Below are 19639 nucleotides of genomic sequence, written 5' to 3' on the forward strand. Positions count from 1 at the left end.
CAACTGAGTGGCTTGCTGGGTCATTTCAGAGGGCAATTAAGAATCAACCACATTGCTGTGGGTCTGGAGTCACATATAGGCCAGACTGGGTAAGGGCGGCAGGCTTCCTTCCCTAAAGGACATTAGTGAACCAGATGGGTTTTTACGACAATCCGGTAGTTTCATGGCCATCATTACTGATACTAGTATTTTAATTCCAGATTTTTTTAAAATTTAATTAATTGAATTTTAATTAATTAATTGAATTTAAATTTGCCAGCTGCCGTGGCAGGATTTGAACTCATGACTCTGGATTTTAGTCCAGGACTCTGGATTACTAGCCCAGTAACATAACCACTATGCTACCGTACCCGTATGCTTCTCGTCATCCAGGGGGCTCTAGATTTAGGAGTCCCACCCTTTTTCTTTGTGGTAATACATTTGCCCAGAACCTTCACTATCTCCCCCTTGAATGCCTCCCACTGATTTACCTTCAAGTAACTGTTTCCAGTCCGCTCTTGCTAAATCACATCTCAGCTTAGTAAAATTGGCTTTCCCAATTGAGAATTTTTACTCCTAATTTATCTTTGTCCTTTTCCATAACTAGGTTAAATTGAACTGAATTATGATCACTACCACCAAAATGCTCTCCCATTAATACCCCTTCCACCTGCCCAGCTTCATTCCCTGAAGCTAAGTCCAGAACTGCCACCCCCCTCTTGTTGAACTTGCCACCTGCTGGCTGGAAAAGTTCTCCTGAATGCAATTTAAGAATTCAGCACCCTCTATATCCTTTGCACTGATTGTATCCCAGTTAATGTTAAGGTAGTTGTAATCCCCAACTATTGCTGCCCTATTGTTTTTGCACTTCTCAGAAATTTGCCTACATATTTGCTCTTCTATCTCCCTCTGACTGTTTGGGGGGGTCTATAGTACACTCCCAGCAGTGTGATTGCCCTTTTTTTGTTCTTCAGTTCAACCCATATGGCTTCATTTGATAATCCTTCTAACATATCATCCCTCCTCACAGCCGTAATTGTTTCTTTAATCAATATTGTCACTCCCCCTCCTTTTTTAGCCCCCTCTCTATCTTGTCTGAACACCCTGTAACCAGGAATGTTGAGCTGCCATTCCTGTCCCTCTTTAAGCCATGTTTCAGTAATAGCTATGATAGCATACTTCCACATGTCTATCTGTGCCCTCAGCTTATCTGCCTTATTCACTAGACTCCCTGCATTGAGGTATATACCATTTAGCACTGCCAAACTGTTTTGTTGTCTATTTTCTAGCCTTTGTTTCCTCTGCCTTCCAAACTCACTTACTAATTTTCTGCCTTCCATTTCCAGATCTGCTTCTCTCCCTTCTGAATCTACGCACAGGTCCCCATTCCCCCTGCCAAGCTAGTTTAAATCCTCCCCAACAGCGTCATCAAACCTCCCCGCGACAACATTGGTCCCGGCCCTGTTGAGGTGCAACCCATCTGGCTTGTTCAGGTCCTACCTCCCCCAGAACCAGTTCCAATGCCCCAGGAATCTAAAGCCCTCCCTCCTGCACCATCTGTCCATTTAAAATTTACCCACTAAGTGTTGAGTCTATTATGACTCGCAGACATTTTTCAGACTCCCACAGCACTGTGCTACAGGAGGAAAACTCTCGCAATATAATTTCCATAGCAGAGGGCTACTATATCATTCCACTAGCCACTGCTTCCCAGCCAGATCAGTTCCCAATTATCATTATTTTCAGCTATTGATGACAGTTCAGTCCAATTAGCTAATTTTCCATTAATTCCATAATCTAATCAATCAATTTTGTTACCTCTTCAAAGAATCCCATGCAACCTTTGCTTTTAAGTCCCTGCAGACTATTCCACATATCTACTGCGATCTTTCGATGAATGTAGATAGCATCCCGAGAAATGTTCTTGAGAATTTTTATCACCATTGATGTGAGGTTAATTGCTCAATTATTCTTAAGTTCATGTCTTGGTCTTGTTTTGATATTTGGGATAATATTGACTATCCTTCAATCCTTATCGAGAGCACCTGATACAATTAAATCTTGGATCATAGCACTGCTTCAAGAGGTGTACAAGCTACAGGCTAAACGGAGTGAGCTGTGCTTTCAGGGCCAGATTCAATACATGGGAGCAGATGTATGGCTATCTTAATCAAATGAAGCTCTTATTCCCCTGCTGTTAGAATTCATTGAAGATAAAATGGGGTGTGTACACAATAATTAAATAAATTAGTTCAGGCTTTCTTTATGGTTTTCAGCTGGATAAGCACAGGATTTACATACCCATGGGGGAAATCATTTCCAGTTCCTCGGCAGACAGTGTCTACTGGGAGAATTCTAATTATGCCTTATTGACATAATAAGCAATCCAGAAACTAACAGCAGAAGGGATCTACAAACAAATAGTTGTAGATTATCAAAGGAAATATATGAATATGTGAGAGTGGATCTACTGTCCACAAAGGAAGGAACCTGATTAATTCTCAATGGTGCGTGATGTGAACTGAAGGATTTGTGGCTTATATTCAGCAAAGATCAGAATAGGACAGCACAGAGGGAATATTGGTGGCCAGAGTACACTCCAGTGAAAAAACTAAATGACAGAAGCAACATCTAGCTCAAAGAGTCTACCATCTTGGTGGAGATTCTCCGTTAACTGTATTTTTGAAAATAAAAATTTATTTTTTCTTTAATGATTACCACGGCACAAAGATGTGCTTCAGAGAAAAACAAGCAGAAACTGCAACTTGATCAGTAATAATTTTGAAAATGCATTAGTACATCTCACAGGAAAAGTGTTGAATTTTTAGCTTATAAAGAGCAGATCTGATGATAGATTGGAAAACAAGTGGATTGTCCTTCCAGAAAGATTCTTATTAGATAATAATGTTTGTTTAGTAAGGGAAGAGGAAATGTGACATAAACAAGATAAAACAAGGCCAAAACAGGATGAGCAGATGTGGCTGGATCTGCAGACAATGATGTGACAGGAAACTGTTAACATTATTCCATTTGATTTGTTCCCGACAGGAAGCAACTTGATGACTATAAATTGTCTTGGGATATGAGAGTGTAAATGGGGGAGGAATGAAAAGCAGCAAGCAAGAAGAAAATCTCACAGGAAGAATCCATGAGTGACCCATGAACTTGGCAGGGGCAGCTATCTCACAAGTTAAAACGAGATGTGGAGATGCCGGTGATGGACTGGGGTGGACAAATGTAAGGAGTCTTACAACACCAGGTTATAGTCCAACAGCTTTATTTGAAATCACAAGCTTTCGGAGCTTTCCTCCTTCGTCAGGTGAGTGTACACTCACCTGACGAAGGAGGAAAGCTCCGAAAGCTTGTGATTTCAAATAAAGCTGTTGGACTATAACCTGGTGTTGTAAGACTCCTTACAAGTTAAAATGGCATGAAGCAAATCAGAATCTTGTTGAGAATGGTTGATTGGAAGCTCAGAAAACTGCAACAGAATGTGACCGACATGGGCACACCTATGCTCTTTGGAGCAAAATGGTGAAACTCTGAAGGAAAATGATTATTTATTTTTGAAGCCCACCTTTGTCATGGCTGCGTTATGCGACTTTTCATCCTTGACAAAAATCCTTGCTCTGCATTTTGACCATTACCTTATAGGACCTTGTACTTATCATTTAATGCCAAGAAAGTAAAAGTAGTTGGACAGAGATCTGTCAGATGATTTTACACATTTGTGTAGCTGACTGAAATGGTAACATTAGCACCTATTTCACAAGACCCTGCCCTGCCACTGGGAACCCACATGTAGCTGGTGAGAATCGCCCATGGATCTCTGCCCATTGATTTCGATCAGGGGCAGTGTGCATCCCTAATTTTACAATCCCACCAGCTGTGTATAAGGTGACATATCTACATCAGTTATTATTACTAATTCAGTGCTGCACTTGCTTTATCTCACCCGTTAGGTGCACAACAAGAGTATGTGCACAATACAGGAAATGAAGGACGTTCTTTCATAAGAGTTCCACTTTTTAGGCTATTTTTATATCAACTCATGCTCCATACATCACCTGCAGCTAGAACAGTGAGCAACCTAATTACAGCCCTCCATCATGCTCTAAACCTGACGACAGAAACATTTAAATTTAATTTTAATGCTAAGGTTGAACAATGTATTCTACGACATACATTTTTTTCCTGATAATCAACCGTGCAGAATGACTGGGTGAGCAAATAGGTCACACTGTAATAGTTAATCCTCACTGTGGATGTAGTAAGTTAGTTACATTGAGCTCATTGGCAGTAACACTCATCTCCAGCAACAAATCCACACCTCTAAATAGCTCTTTTCCCTCTAAAAAATATAGCATGCGGAATTTAACCAGGGAGTAATTACACAGAATCATCTTATCTTGATTGTTCTGATAACCATTTTTTTTAGTCAAATCATTTGCTATCCGATCGGCCCTCAGATCCTCTAATATCCATACTCCACATGAACAACGACATTTTAATTTTTCAGAGAAAAGTTCTTCGTCCTCCTGTTTAGTAAAAACAGAAATAAGAAGCAAACATTGATGGTGACCCTTAAAATGTGAAATTTTCACTTTCTGATCAGTTAGGCTGATTTTTAAAATCATAAATGTTTTAACTTTTCCGATCATATTAATTATTACTAAACACAATTGCTACACTATTGATACAACCACCTCAATCAATGTATTTAAACAAAGCACAATTAATAGTCTACGGCAATTTGAAATAATCTTGATTGGATTGAGAAATGATGAATTGATTTTGTTAATTCTGGTTTGTGGCTTTAAACTGCTCTGCACTGATTTGCTTCTACTTGTACTTTCCCTCACCTGCTCCTTTTCTACTCTTCCTGAACAGCTTCCATTTCCACTCTCCCTGATCTGCTCCAGTTTCTGCTCAAAGATCAAACAGCAGGAGACTTAAAAACATTTTCCTTTCTTCGCTGTTGTTACCCTGAGTCACACATTTTGATGTCTTATTTCCTGTCCCAGGATGCACCGCACAGGCCTCTCATTACTACTGTTCTGTGTTTCCTACCCACTTCATAGTATGGATTTTGATGATGGCACCAGGTGTGAGATTTCTGTTCCCTTGCCCCTGCATTTTCAATATCCAGGAAATGGTGATCTGAAATGGAACGGTTTCTTTTTTAAAAAAGCTGCAACTTCATTTTAAAATTTGTAACAAGATGCCTGCCCGTGTGACCTCTGCTGTGGTCATTATCACATTGCTGTTTGTTGGTCCTTGCTGTGCACAATTTGGCTGCTGTGTTTCCCTACATTACGTGGAGATGCCGGTGATGGACTGGGGTGGACAAATGTAAGGAGTCTTACAACACCAGGTTATAGTCCAACAGCTGACGAAGGAGGAAAGCTCCGAAAGCTTGTGATTCCAAATAAAGCTGTTGGACTATAACCTGGTGTTGTAAGACTCCTTACATTTTCCCTACATTACAACAGTGACTACACTTCAAAAAGGTACTTCAATGGCTGTAAAGCGCTTTGGGACATCCTGAGGTGGTGAAAGGTGCTATATAAATGCAAGTTCTTTCTTTCTTTCCAATGTGAGACTCAATGGGAGTAGGTTCTAACTTTCATGGCCAGGCAGTAAACTGGTGGTAGTGGGTCAGAAAAATTAGGTGGGGCGTATAACCGGCGACTGAAGGTTTAAAAACTAACCCATTGGTTTCAACAAAACATCCATTACACCTCAGAGCACAGCCGTGCCTCACAATCTCTACAATTCAGGGTAATAGATATGAGCGGCAAGTCACATTTTTCTCTATTGAAAAACTTAGATGAGGAACCATTAACGTTAAAAAGACTAGGAAAGAAGATAAGATAAATGAAGACGCAGTGCTTTAGTGATACCTCATTTGGGTTTTAAAAGCCTGTATATTCTTGGAGGAAGAGATAATTGACGGAAGAGATTTCATAATTTCGAGGCCCCAGATAGCGTTAGAGCAGGAGGTTGTGCAAATGTCTTGATTTCAGCACAGTGCAGAGGTGGAGAGGAGGAAGAGCATGGAGAAAGAGATAAGGAAGGTTGTGATGGAGAGAGCGATTTCAGACCCACCAACCCTTTATTGTAACGGAAGTAATCTTACTGCACCATCACTGTTGAGATTGTAAATCGTAAACAGCATGGGTTTTGTGAATTCGAACTTAACATGATTTTAATCTGTTTGATTCAATACCATTAGTTCCAAATTCTTGTTAAATAACGCATACACATGCCAATCAGTTAGTCAGAGTTTGTTTGTGCTGAATGAAATACCGGATGAGATAATACATGTCGGCGAGAACAAATTTAAGTTTTATCAAATGGTAAAATGTCACTATTTTCACATTTTTGTTTAAAATTGAGCAATGGCATTGCATTATTGCCGTGCCTTCAACTGTCTAGACCCTAAGCTCTGAAATTCCCTCCCTAAACCTCTCTGCCTCTCCTCCTTTGAGGCTCCTTAAAACCTACCTCTATGACCAAGCTTTTGTTCACCTGTCCTAATATCTCCATTTGTGGCTCAGTGTCAAATTCTTGTTTGATCACGTTCCTGTGAAGCGCCTTAGGACGTTTTGCTATGTTAAAGGCGCTATATAAATGCAAAGTGTTGTTGTTTATAGATCCTTTTTTTTTCATCTCCCATAGGCAGTTCTTTTTGCACAAGTATACATGTGTAAGCCTAGAAAGTGAGCTTATGGCAAGTTATTTGACTGTAGGGACATCTGAGCTCAGCATAGTCCTCACAGACAGACCCTTTCCATTGGGAGTGAGTGGATATGATCTGGACTGTTTGAATATGTCCCTGACTGGACCTGGGACACTGAGGCAGGCCCACCATTGTCAGAGTTGAGACCAGGGATCAAACTTGGGATTTTCCTGGCCTGTATTGGTCAGTGCTCCACCAGGCAGTGCGTTTACCCAATAAGCCATCAGAAGGGAGCTCGAGAGACATGTTTTTAACAGTTGTGGATTCTGATACATCAACCAAAAGTTAGTCTGTAGATGTACTTGGAGGAGGGTTGAAAAAAAAAAGCTGCAGCATTCTGTAAAGAATCTTTGACAGACTCCAAATTTGATAAATGGCTCCCATGATTGTAACAGAAATTTCTCCACAAATTCACCCAGTAGAATTATATCCTAATCACCGTCTAAATCTGAAACTTTGTGGTATTTGAAAGCATTGTGAACTATTGATTAATAAACTCATTTTGGATGAGATATGAACATTTTGCCCCATGATACCTTTTGAGGAAATGGACCATGGCTTTGAATTATATACCTTCATTAACGTCACAGCGGGAAGAAAACAGAAGAGGGAAGATTTAGCATCAGCGATTGACATCCAGAATGCTAGTCTGATAATTCTTTATTGAACAATCAATTACTGTAATACAAGATAAACGAAAAATTGACAATATCATTCTGTGGACAATACTAAGGTTTCCGGAAAAATGATTGTCACTCACTGTGCTTCACAAAAGGAGTCTTCTTCATGAATAAATAATCAGATGATCCATAAATATTTACAATATAAACAAATGAAGAAAAAAAAGCTTTGGCTCATTCATTTAGGTCGGACTAACATCTGTCTTTTGTTGTTGTTATAGCTGCACTCAGCGGTAAGTCTAAGTTGACAAGCAGATGAAACGATAAGGGTAACAATCACAACAGAACAAAAGGAACAGAAACCTTTACACATACAAATGGTCCGTTAAGTCTATATTAGCCACATACACTAAATGTTATTTTTTTTTGAATATAAGGATTATAAAGGTAACCAAGAACTTGTATTCTCCACAAAATGGAAATGTATACTGTGCCTCGAACAGAGACATGTTCAATGACCCAGTATCACAAGCAATCTAATTAATCATCAGAAGTTGACTAATACCACAGCTAACTGATAATACTGATATATCAGGGCTAATACTGAGATATTGATCTCCGTTTGAATCTATTTACATAAAGACAGTGGGCCGGTGTCATGCAGCGAGTTGTTTTGAGGGACTGGGGCTTTACAATTTATTTATCATTTTAAAAATGCAGCTTTTAACATTTTTGTCTTCTCAGTCATTTCCTTAGACAACCAGTTCCTTTTACTGCAAACTGGTTTCCAAAGGTCTGGCACACCACTATTTCAGAGTCACTCCTTTTCATCCATTAACAATGAACTGGAGTTAGAATGTTGGCAGGAAAGCACTCAATGCTGATAATTTCACAAGAATGAAAGAAAGTTTGTTTGTCCAGAAAAAATCGATCCTTTCCACAGACATGTACAATCTACTTAATCATGGATTCTATGTAACCTGGCAGCACTATCTTCTTCAGGTAACAGTGCAGATAAAGAAGAGGGTTTGATGGAACAACATTGATGCTGGAAGCTGAAGTGCACATTCTAAGGAATTCTAGTGCTAAAACCAGAGATTCTCAGCAACAGTTTGAAGGAAATGGGTTTTAATATTGGTATGGAAGGTGACTTGCCACAATTTTTCTGCACTGCACAAGGACGCCATTGGATATGAGTGGATACAAAAAATAGAATAAGCATGTTTATGAGACTTTGAATGCTTAGAATATAACAGGAGGCCGAGAGAACTTAATATATAGGCCATAATGAATAATGGCCATCAGTCACAACCTTAAGGTAGTAGTTCTAACTAGTAAAGTTCTAGTTTAAATTATTTATTTTCAAGCATTTCTCTTTCATTTAATTATTTTCCAACTTAGGACTCCAGGCCAGGCTTCAGGTATATTTGCCACAGCTCAGGAATAACAGTACCTTTCACTGGATTCATCTCCATTAACGGTTGGACAGAATAGAGATTGAAGGACACTAGGAGTCTGATAACATGGGCCCAATGCAGCATTATTGGTGCTTTTTGGGCATTTTGTGTGTTTGCATATGAAAAAGCTGACCTCGCTGGTTAACGTGAGGTCAACTCATTTACAACAACATCTTGCATTTATATAGTGCCTTTACCGTAGTAAAACATCCCAAGGCGCTTCACAGGAGCATTTAAAAAACTGACACCGAGCCAATTAGGGCAGGTTACCAAAAGCTTGGTCAAACAGGTAGGTCTTGAAGGAGGAGAGGGAGGTGGAGAGACAGCGAGCACAGGGGTGATGGGTGAATGGGACTTAGTGCGTGTTATGATACGGGCAGCAGAATTTTGGATGTTTATGGAAAATGGAAAGCTGGCCAAGAGAACATTGGAATAGTTGAGCCTGGAGGTAACAAAAGCACGGATGAGTGTTTCAGCAACAGATGGGCTGTTGCAGGGGCAGAGACGGCCGATATTACGGAGGTGGAAGTAGGCAGCCTTCGTGATGGAGAGAATATGGGCTCAGAAGCTCAACTTAGGGTCAAAGAGGACACTGAGGTTGCGAACAGTCTGGTTCAGCCTGAGACAGTGACCAGGCAGATGGAATCGGTGGCTGGGGAACAGAGTTAATTATTTATATAAATTTCTGGCATTCCAGTCGCATTGCTTATGATTTGCTAGGACCACCATAACCAGAATTTCAAGCACTGGGATCCAGTGAAGGGCTGCTAGCTGCCTGTTCAGCTCCAGCCAATTTTCCTGCATGGAGGGGTAGGGGCAGGGACATGGGGCACAAGGGTTGGGATGGCGTAGGGTAAGTTTGCCAGGTTTTCTTTTAAAATGCTGACTACCTTTCAGCTGCTGTTCCAAACTGCTCAGGCACTCCAACCATATTAAAGGGTGGCCCCCATACATGCCCACTGTCAATTTTTAAGGTGATAGTCAGCATTTCAACCCATGTGTCTGCTCGTCAGCGGTTTAGAATAATAAACAGCTTTTATCAATGGGATTGGTAATTGTTAATATTAACCAATCAGGCCATTTGGGATTTAGATTTCCCCCCCGTTTTCCCCCCTTCAGTAAGTTCTAAATCACAATGCTGCTCACTGTGCTTTAGTGCACTGAAATCAAAGTGATGGAATGTCGGGTTGTAATGACAAGCCTGTGTCCCACTGCACTCTCAGTGCAACTCCTTGTCTTCACAAGTCTAAGTTCAGAACTCTTTTAGATCTGAAAGGTTTTTTTTGATCTAGATGATCTATTTTGAGGCTGCTGGTCTACTTTTGTTAGTTTTCTGGGTTGGTATATTATGGGGTGGCACCCTAATTTGAATGTAAGTTGAAGGCCTTGCATAGCTTATGTACAGGCTCCCATAGTCCTTTGCACTGGCTCCTTGTATTGGGACTAGCTGGTTGCCTTGGATATATCGCAGGCCTCAGGCCTCCATACCCAGTAATATTGGGAGTGGGTGGCCCAGGTACTTCAGTGCATCAGGCACCCTGCATCAGATTATTGGCTGCTAGCTGTTACTGTTAACCAGCTGTTCTTTGGGTCTGCTGATAAAACAAAGGGGATACCTATTGATATCATAGACTTACTGCTCTAGCCTCAGCATAAATTACTGATACTGCTGGTAGAATCGTTCCCCCATATAGCATTCAAAAAGTAATCAAAAAGGCTAATGGAATGTTTGTCTTTATCTCAAGAGGGTTGGAATATAAAAGTGAGGAAGTGATGCTTTAGCTGTACACAGCCTTGGTCAGACCCGATCTGGAATACTGCTTTCAGCTCTGGGCGCCATACCTCAAGAAAGACGTATCGGCCTTGTGGGGGGTACAGTGCAGATTCACCAAACTGATAACAGGGCTTAAAGGGTCAAATTATGAGGACAGGTTGCATAAACTTGGTTTATAGTCCATTGAGTTTAGGAGCTTGATGGGTGATCTAATTGGGATCTTTAAAATGATAAAGGGGTTCGATAGGTACATACAAAGAAACTATTTCCTCACTAGGGGAATCCAGAACAAGAGGGCATAATCTTAAAATTAAGGCCATTTAGGGGTGAAATCAAGATGCACTTTTTAACACAAAGGTTAGTGGAAATCTGAAACTCGCTCTCCCAAAAGGCTGTGGATGCTGGGTCAATTGAAATTTTCAAGATTGAGATTGATAGATTTTTGTTAGATAAGGGTATCAAGGGATGTGGAGCAAATTCGGGTAAATGAAGTTGAGGTACAGATCAGCCATGATCTAATTCAATGGTAGAACAATCTGGAGGGACTGAATGGCCTTCCCTTGTTCCGATGTTCCAACAACAACAACTTGCACTAACACAGTGCCTTTAATGTAGAAAAACATCCCAAAGTGCTTCACAGAGACGTAATCAAAAAAATATTGAAACTTTGAAGTGTAGTGAACAGTGAGGAGGATAGTAATAGACTTCAAGAGGACATAGACAGGCTGGTGAAATGGGCGGACACATGGCAGATGAAATTTAATGCAGACAAGTGTGAAGAGATACATTTTGTCAGGAAGAGCGAGGAGAGGCAATATAATCTAAATGGTACAATTCTAAAGGGGGTGCAGGAACAGATGGACCTGGGGGTATATATGCACAAATCTTTAAAGGTGGCAGGACAGGTTGAGAAAGTGGTTAAAAAAGCATACGGGGTCCTAGGCTTTATAAATAGAGGCATAGAATACAAAAGCAAGGAAGTTATGATGAACCTTTATAAAACACTGGTTCGGCCACAACTGGAGTATCGTGTCCAATTCTGGGCACCGCACTTTAGGAAGGATGTGAAGGCCTTAGAGAGGGTACAGAAGAGATTTACTAGAATGATTCTAGGAATAAGGAACTTCAGTTACATGGATAGACTGGAGAAGCTGGAGTTATTCTTTTTAGAGCAGAAAAGGTTGGGAGGAGATTTGATAGAAGTGTTCAAAATCATGAAGGGTTTAGATAAAGTAAATAAAGAGAAACTGTTCCCATTGGTGGAAGGGTTGAGACCAGAGGACACAGATTTAAAGTGATTGGCAAAAGAACCAAAGGCGACATGAAGAAAAACCTTTTTACGCAGCAAGTAGTTATGATCTGGAATGCGCTGCCTGAAAGGGCGGTGGAAGTAGATTCAATCGTGGCTTTCAAAAAGGAATTGGATAAATACTTGAAGGGAAAAAATTTGCAGGGCTACGGGGAAAGAGCGGGGGAATGGGACTAACTGGATTGCTCTTACAAAGAGCCGGCACAGGCTTGATGGTTCAAAAGGCCTCCCCCTGTGCTGTAACCATTCTATGATTCTATGATATGAAGATGGATGGAGGTTGGAGGGAGGAAGAAAAAAAATTTAAGTGTTTAAAATTATGAAGGAAAATTAGAACAAAAAGGAAACAGCCTGCAATGGTGATTGTGAAGGGATGTGATTTTAGGCCTCAACTTCTCTTACTTGGAATTGTTCATGTACAGAATAAAATGGCACCAAGTGTAGTGACTGCAGAATATGTGGGATTTTTTTCTTTACATGAGATAAAATGGAAAGACTCCTGATCAGGGAGCGAGAGTGTGGAGCAGATAAACTCAGTGCTGGCGGAATGATTACAGATAGAACAGTTCATTAGAAAATGCACTTAGATCCAAGTAAACGGGTTGGATGGGGTTAATGGCCCATTACTAATTTTCACTCTTGGTATTAGTCAACTCCTCTAGACTGCCAGTGAAATATTTCGCATTTTTAAAAAAAAAACAATTGTGCTCTTTAATTACACCAGCTAACTAACAATGCTCTGAATAATGTGTATACATTTAGTATGAATACCGATTTCATTTTAAATATCAAACAGCGGTGGTATATAGAGCTGCTGGATTAAAGTAAATGTTTGGCAGTGCAAGCAGATTTTTACAGTCTCTCTCTGAGCTCCCGGAAGGGTCCCAGTTTGTGGAATAAAAACAAAGAGAAGCATTGCTTATACAACTGATGGGCGTTGATTTGATGCTCTCTTGTCACAGTTTCCCAGGAGTCAGGGAGTTGTTTGCTGGATGTGGACGGGATGGGATTCATCAGCTGCCACGGAATCTGCCGAATCTGGATCAACCCGAATTCAAACACTCAATCGCCACCTCGTAGCAGAACTTATACTGATCCTGAAAGACAAATGCATTGAAACATTTTGACCAAATCCTTTTCTTCATTGTATATTTGATCCCTCAATGCCAATCCCCCAATGATGGGCCAAAAGGGTAAGTAATAGGCTAATTATACATACAGTTTACAGTAGTGATTTCACTTATGAGGGTAAATTTTGCGAGGCAAGGCTCCTGGTACTGATCAGAGATTTGTAGTTGAGCCCCAATTTTCGGGTGACTGCCATTCATTGCCGGGAGCCCAGCCTTGCAAAATTGACCCTGTAATGGTGTTAATGCTAGCAGAGGCTGATGGGATGGGCGTCTCCCTGGCATTCTGGTTCTGGTGAGTGAAGCTCTGCTCATGGGTGCTCGCTCATCTTCATTGTTCCCGGGGAAGCGGGAGGTTGTGTTGTATTATCCTTAGCATCCACCCGTCTGAGTGCGGTCCATGTTCTCTGCTGAGGGATTAATTCTCAGTCTGTGGCAGCGATATGGTCTTGTGAGTCCAAGCAGTGAGCAACGGCAGGCTTTTTTCACTATGTGGGCATCACAGCGTCCTGTCCACACACTTGGACTTTTCTAGCAGATACCAATTAGGAGTGTGACCCTCGGCTGATTTTTTTCCCTTTCCCTAGCTTGGTATATGTTTCTTTTACAAATTAAAAAGACAATACTGTGAAAATGCTCAGCTGACTGGCATTTAAAATTTGAAGTACTGTGAAATTCTGGAAATTATAGTGACTTCCCCACTAGAAAGCATGTGTGCATGGACATAAGGGAGTTGACATTCCTCTTGTGCTATTTTTAGTGCACTGGCTAATGTGTCAAATGTCTATGGGCTCGATATTAGGAGGGCTGCGGGTTTGCGGTGAGGGGGTGACTGGGCGCGTGGGTACCGCGCCCGGTGAAATCAGTCTGCCCCGCGCGCGATCGCAGCCTAATTAGAGCCACTTACCTGGTCTTCCGGGTTTCCCACTGCTGATCTGCGCGTCGGGCGGGCTGCGCATGCGCAGTAAGGTCTGTCAGCTGGAGGAGCTCTATTTAAAGGGGCAGTCCTCCACTGACTGATGCTGCAACAAATAGGAAAAATTACAGCATGGAGCAGCCCAGGGGGAAGGCTGCTCCCAGGTTTAATGATGCCTCACTCCAGGTATCATTGGATGGGGTGAGGAGGAGGGGGAGGACAGAGATCATCCCCCCGGCGGACGGGAGGAAGCGGCCTGCCTCTGCCACCAGGAAGGCCTGGCTCAAGGTGGCAGAGGTGGTCACCTGCACCACCAACATATCGCGCACCTGCATACAGTGCAGGAGGCGCTGCAATGACCTAAGTAGATCAGCCAAAGTGAGTACACTTACTCATTCCCCTACACTTCGTCTGCCACATCACCGCCCCCACCTCACATCTCCTTCTGCACTGCCAACACTACTCTGTCACATCACCCCTCACACCCACTCAAACCTCATACTAAGGAGCTTTTTCCCTTCGTTGAGGGTTCTATAACAAGGGGACATAGATTCAAGGTAAAAGGCGGGAGGTTTAGAGGGGATTTTAGAAAGAACTTTTTCACCCAGAGGGTGGTTGGAGTCTGGAACTCACTGTCTGAAAGGGTTGTGGAGGCAGGAACCCTCACAACATTCAAGAAGCATTTGGATGAGCACTTGAAATGCCATAGCATACAAGGCTACGGACCAAATGCTGGAATATGGGATTAGAGTAGACAGGGCTGATGGCCGGCGCGGACACGATGGGCCGAAGGGCCTCTATCCGTGCTGTATAACTCTATGACTCTATGACTATCTTACCTGCCCTTACTCACCTCGCCAGTACTCATCCCGCCACCACCATTCAACCCAATCCTCATACAATCTCATGGCTCTGTCTCATACTCAGCCTCTCATGCATCTTTCACGGTCAGCCTCACTCAACCTGCCACCACCTGTGCTGCAGCCACAGGGCATGCATCACATAAGTGCAGTAGGAAGCGTAAGGCAAATGTGTTGTGAGCATGAAGGGGATGCACAAGGGTGTTTGAGGGTTTGTCATGGTTTTTACTTATAGTTAATTTCTGTCCAACTCACATTACATATTATATTGGCACCACTACTGCCACGTCTTTGCGAATCTTGTCTGGTTTGTGCAATAATACCCTTTCCTGAGGATCACAATGAAGACCCACACCTGATGCCACCCATTGTGTCACTGCAGAGTGGGTGTAGGTGTATTTGCAGGGCTGTTTTGTGCAGACGACTGAGAGACGTCGGCGATGTCCCCAGTGGCACCCTGGAAGGATGCGGAGGAGAAGTTGTTGAGGGCAGTGGTGACTTTGACAGCGACAGGTAAGAAGATGGTGCTCGGGCCAGCCGGGAGCAGCTCAGCATGAAGGAGGCTGCAGATGTCCACGACTACATGTCGAGTGACTCTGAGCCTCCGTGTGCACTGCTGCTCAGAGAGGTCCAGGAAGCTGAGCCTCGGACTGTGGACCCTGTGGCGAGGGTAGTGCCCTCTGCGACGCATCTCTCTCTGCCTTTGCCCTCCCTCCTGCTGTGCAGGTGGATGTGTCACAGCACTGTGTTGTGGAGCTCCATGTGTCAGAGGTGGACAGCTTGGCCGACGAGGCTGGTGATGCTGTTCGCTCTCCGAGAAGGTCTTGACTGCAGCTGCGGCGGCCCCCATCGGGAAGATGTACATCTGAGGGGGTCCGCAAGGTAGGTACATGTGTCTGGACCCCGGGGTAAGTGTGCAAGTTGGTGAATTTGATTGTTCGGAGGAGGGTGGTGGAGGCCAAACTTTGTCCAAAGTGACAGAGTGACCTCCTGCAATGAGTGACGGTCTCCCCCCGCACCTGTCAAATGGACCTTTGCAGCTGCCACAGGCTGATGGCTGCAACACGTCCATTTGAACTGGGAGTGTTTCCCCCAGTATGGGAAACAGTCCCAGTTGTTTCTAAAATCGCACCGCTCCTGAAATATTCCCTTAATCAGGTCTGTTAACGACCTGAAATAGCAGAATAAATACTGTTAAGTGGCACCCCGCTGGCTTTAATTGCCGGCGGGAGTCCCACATGCGGGGGCTGTGCACGCACGTCATGGCGTCTGTGGGGAACCCGGAAGTGGGCGGGTTGGAGCCGGGCTCCTGACCCGCTTCGGGATTCCCCGATTTTCGGAGCCCCCCCGCCAGGAACGCACCCGATAGCAGGTGCTAATATCGGGCCCTATTTGTACAAAGGAGTTTTAATTCCTGGGTGAGCACAGGATCAGGTTCACTTGTGACATTTCACATGGTTGAATAGTCTGCCAACACGATGTCTAGAGTCACATTTGAAGAATCGCCACTTGAGCAGTATACGGAGAACAGGCCCATGGAAGCATAAGTTATTGGCTTCAGCCAGACAAGGAAAAAGATGGGGTGGGAGCAAATTTTTAAATAGTAACCTACTCTTTTTCAGGTAATCATTATAATGGAATGGGGCAGAATTTTGACTGACATACAAAATCCCCTAACCCTAGCTATCCCAACGTAAGGTATAAAGGGGACACAATCGCTGATAAAGACAGTTGCCAGTAACTTTCGAGGTGGGGTAGGGGGAGGGTTTCCTGCTGTAAATGTTGGGCTTTCCGCCAATCTTCCACCAAAGTTACGTTGGGTGAGCAGGGAGTACCCATGGAAGTTCGAGCCCAGAGTATAATATGCTACCCAAGGGCCCTACAGATGAAAGGTACACGTTTGTTATCCGTGAAGAACAATTAAAGAAATTAAAGATTAAAGCAGGGATTCATCTGCGTAAAGAAGAGCTCGCACATACCAGCAGGTCAACCATATTGGGCTTGTTGTTTCTCAGTGTCTTCACAGCATGGAACACGTCGACCGCCCGCTGGTGTCGAAGCATCTCACACACGATACTGATTGCACAGAAGGCCCCACTGCGTCCACCACCATTCCTGCATTTGTGGCAAAGTTTGAACATTATTTAGTGCTCAGGTCATTATTATATAACTATCCCGATCTGAGTACATAGGCAGTTCCGAGGTTAATTCTTCCTTCACAAATTTACAAAGTGAAGAGATTGTCAAATGATTTTCATTGCATTACATAGAATAACATAGAATGTACAGCACAGAAACAGGCCATTCGGCCCAACTGGTCTATGCCGGTGTTTATGCTCCACACCAGCCTCCACCCACCCCTCTTCATCTAACCCCATCAACATAGCCTTCTATTCCTTTCTCCCTCATGTGTTTATCTAGCTTCCCCTTAAATGCATCTATGCTATTTGCCTTAACTACTCCTTGTGGCAGCAAGTTCCACATTCTCACTACTCTCTGGGTAAAGAAGTTTCTCCTGAATGCGCTATTGGATTTATTAGTGACCTTTTATATTTATGGCCTCTAGTTTTAGTTTCATCCACAAGTGGAAACATTTTCTCTACATCTACCCTATCAAACCTGTTCATAATCTTAAAGAACTCGATCAGGTCATTCCACAGCTCTTTTCTAGAGAAAACAGCCCCAGCCTGTTCAATCTTTCCTGATAGGTATAACCTTTCAATTCTGATATCATCCTTGTAAATCTTTTTTGCGCCTTCTCTAGTGCCTGTGTATATGTTTTATAATATAGAGACCAGAGCTGTGCGAGATAGATGCATTAACGCATGTATTTCGCACAAAACAGCAGCAGCAGCCACATTTTCAAAGCTCACAAGAAACATGAGCAACATTGAGTACAAACGCTTCATGCCACAAAATGGGAGTGCGCGCACGTTTCAGTCTAATTGTGTTCTGTTCCTTATCTGAGCTGTGTTGAGTTGAGATTGTGGTATTTTCCTGTAGGAAGGAGGTAATGTTGAGGGTTGATCACGCCTGGGCAACCCCGTCAGCCAGCTATGGGAAGCACCGCTGACAACCTGGGAACCCGGGATGAGGAAAAGGACAAAAAAATGTCAAGAAAATAAGGGGAATTTTTAAAAAAGCGCTGACAAAAATACTGGCTCCATGAACATTTATTATACATTCAGATCACATCACTCAATGTGACTGGCTGAGAATCAGTGAGTAAACACAGTCGTTACCATTTGTGTCAACTAAATGAATGGGGCTGAAATAGCTAAGGATGAACTTGAGAGAGACCTTGGTGTCTTAGTAGACTCAACGTTCAACATGACCAACCAACGCAGAGGAATAACCATCAAAGCCAACAGAATATTGAAAGAGCAGAATACAAGTCAGGAAGTTGTGAGGTACAGAGCAAGCTGTACGGTGCTCTGGTCAGACTACACCATGCGTCCTGTGTCCAGTTCTAGTTTCCAAGAAACAAGGGAGATAGTCAAGCACCGGAGGCAGTGCAGAAAAGAGCCATGTGGCTGATCGCTATTGTCAGGGGTCCGAGTTATGAGGAAAGACCCGAGAGACTTGAGCTTTCCAACATCAATGGAATGAAAATTAGGCATGTTCTATAATCAGCGGATGATCCACACTACAAGGTTACTGCCCAGGCAGCAAAGTTAAACATTTCCTCCCAGCTGTCAGCGATGTGCTTTTATAGAGATATATAGGACAGCAAGTGGTATAGAAAAGTTAATCTGGAATGCAACTTTAAAGTGAACAATAGGGGTGGGGTAAGGAGATACTGGTTCAAACTAGTAAAATGTAACTTTAGGACTCATATCAGGGGGTTCTTCCTTTCGCGGATAGTGCTCTCCTTCTTTGGCTCGATATCAATTTTTTTCCCCCTGATAACGCTCCAGTGAAGCGCCTTGAGACGTTTTACTACGTTAAAGTGGCCAAATAAATGTAAGTTGTTGTTGTTGATATTGGTAGGCAATAAATTATTAACTGCTGACATCACAAAACTCAGGACCGCACAAAAAGGCTAAAAAAGGTTCCCATTTAATACATCTCACTCCAAGGTTTTTACAATTGAATAAATTAAAGTAGCCAAGTTTCAAGTGGTAAACTATTGCTCCTGAGGTTACAAAGGTGACCTCAAGTATCAAATAATGAAGAAAGCAAGACACAATCTTATTTTTGTAATCCTTGAGTTGATAATACAGCCTTTGACTGCAGTCCATTATTGTGTAATATTACACTCTCTTAATTGTAAATTCAACAATATTTTGTAATAAATGTCCCAATCATAGAAAGATTACAGCACAGATGGAGGCAATTCGGCCCATCGAGTCTGCGCCGGCATTATGCATGAGTAATCCAACCAGTCCCGCTCCCCCGCTCCCCCGTCCTTCCTCCATAGCTCTGCAAGTTTTTTCCTTTCAAGTACTTATCCAGTTCCCTTTTGAAGGGCATGATTGAATCTGCCTCCACCATCCCCTCGGGCAGTGCATTCCTGATCCTAACCACTCGCTGTGTAAAAAAGTTTTTCCTCATGTCACCTTTGGTTCTTTTGCCAATCACCTTAAATCTATGTCCTCTGGTTCTTGACCCTTCTGCCAATGGGAACAGTTTCTCTCTATCTACTCTGTCTAGACCCTTCATGATTTTGAATACCTCTATCAAATCTCCTCGTAACTGTCTCTGTTCCAAGGAGAACAACCTCAGCTTCTCCAGTCTATCCACATAACTAAAGTCCCTCATTCCTGGAATCATTCTAGTAAATCTCTTCTGCACCCTCTCCAAGGACTTCACATCTTTCCTAAAGTGCGGTGCCCAGAACTGGACACAATAGACC

At 42.8% G+C, this 19639-nt stretch overlaps 1 protein-coding gene across 3 annotated transcripts in view; it reads right to left on the reverse strand.

Moving 5' to 3' along the window:
- Nucleotides 1–7366: 7366 nt before the first annotated feature.
- The window catches only part of LOC137310786 (receptor-type tyrosine-protein phosphatase mu-like), a 797377-nt gene continuing 785104 nt past the window's right edge, over nt 7367–19639 (reverse strand). For all 3 annotated transcript variants that reach the window (XM_067978407.1, XM_067978404.1, XM_067978408.1), the window contains 2 exons: nt 16764–16899; nt 7367–12978 (listed from right to left, as the gene is read on the reverse strand). In XM_067978407.1, coding sequence (XP_067834508.1) covers nt 12925–12978; nt 16764–16899 — 190 coding nt within the window. In that variant the 3' untranslated portion in view covers nt 7367–12924. The remainder of the gene's footprint in view (nt 12979–16763; nt 16900–19639) is intronic.

This window comes from Heptranchias perlo, chromosome 3 (genome assembly GCF_035084215.1).
Source record: "Heptranchias perlo isolate sHepPer1 chromosome 3, sHepPer1.hap1, whole genome shotgun sequence".
NCBI classification, from domain to species: Eukaryota; Metazoa; Chordata; class Chondrichthyes; order Hexanchiformes; family Hexanchidae; genus Heptranchias; species Heptranchias perlo.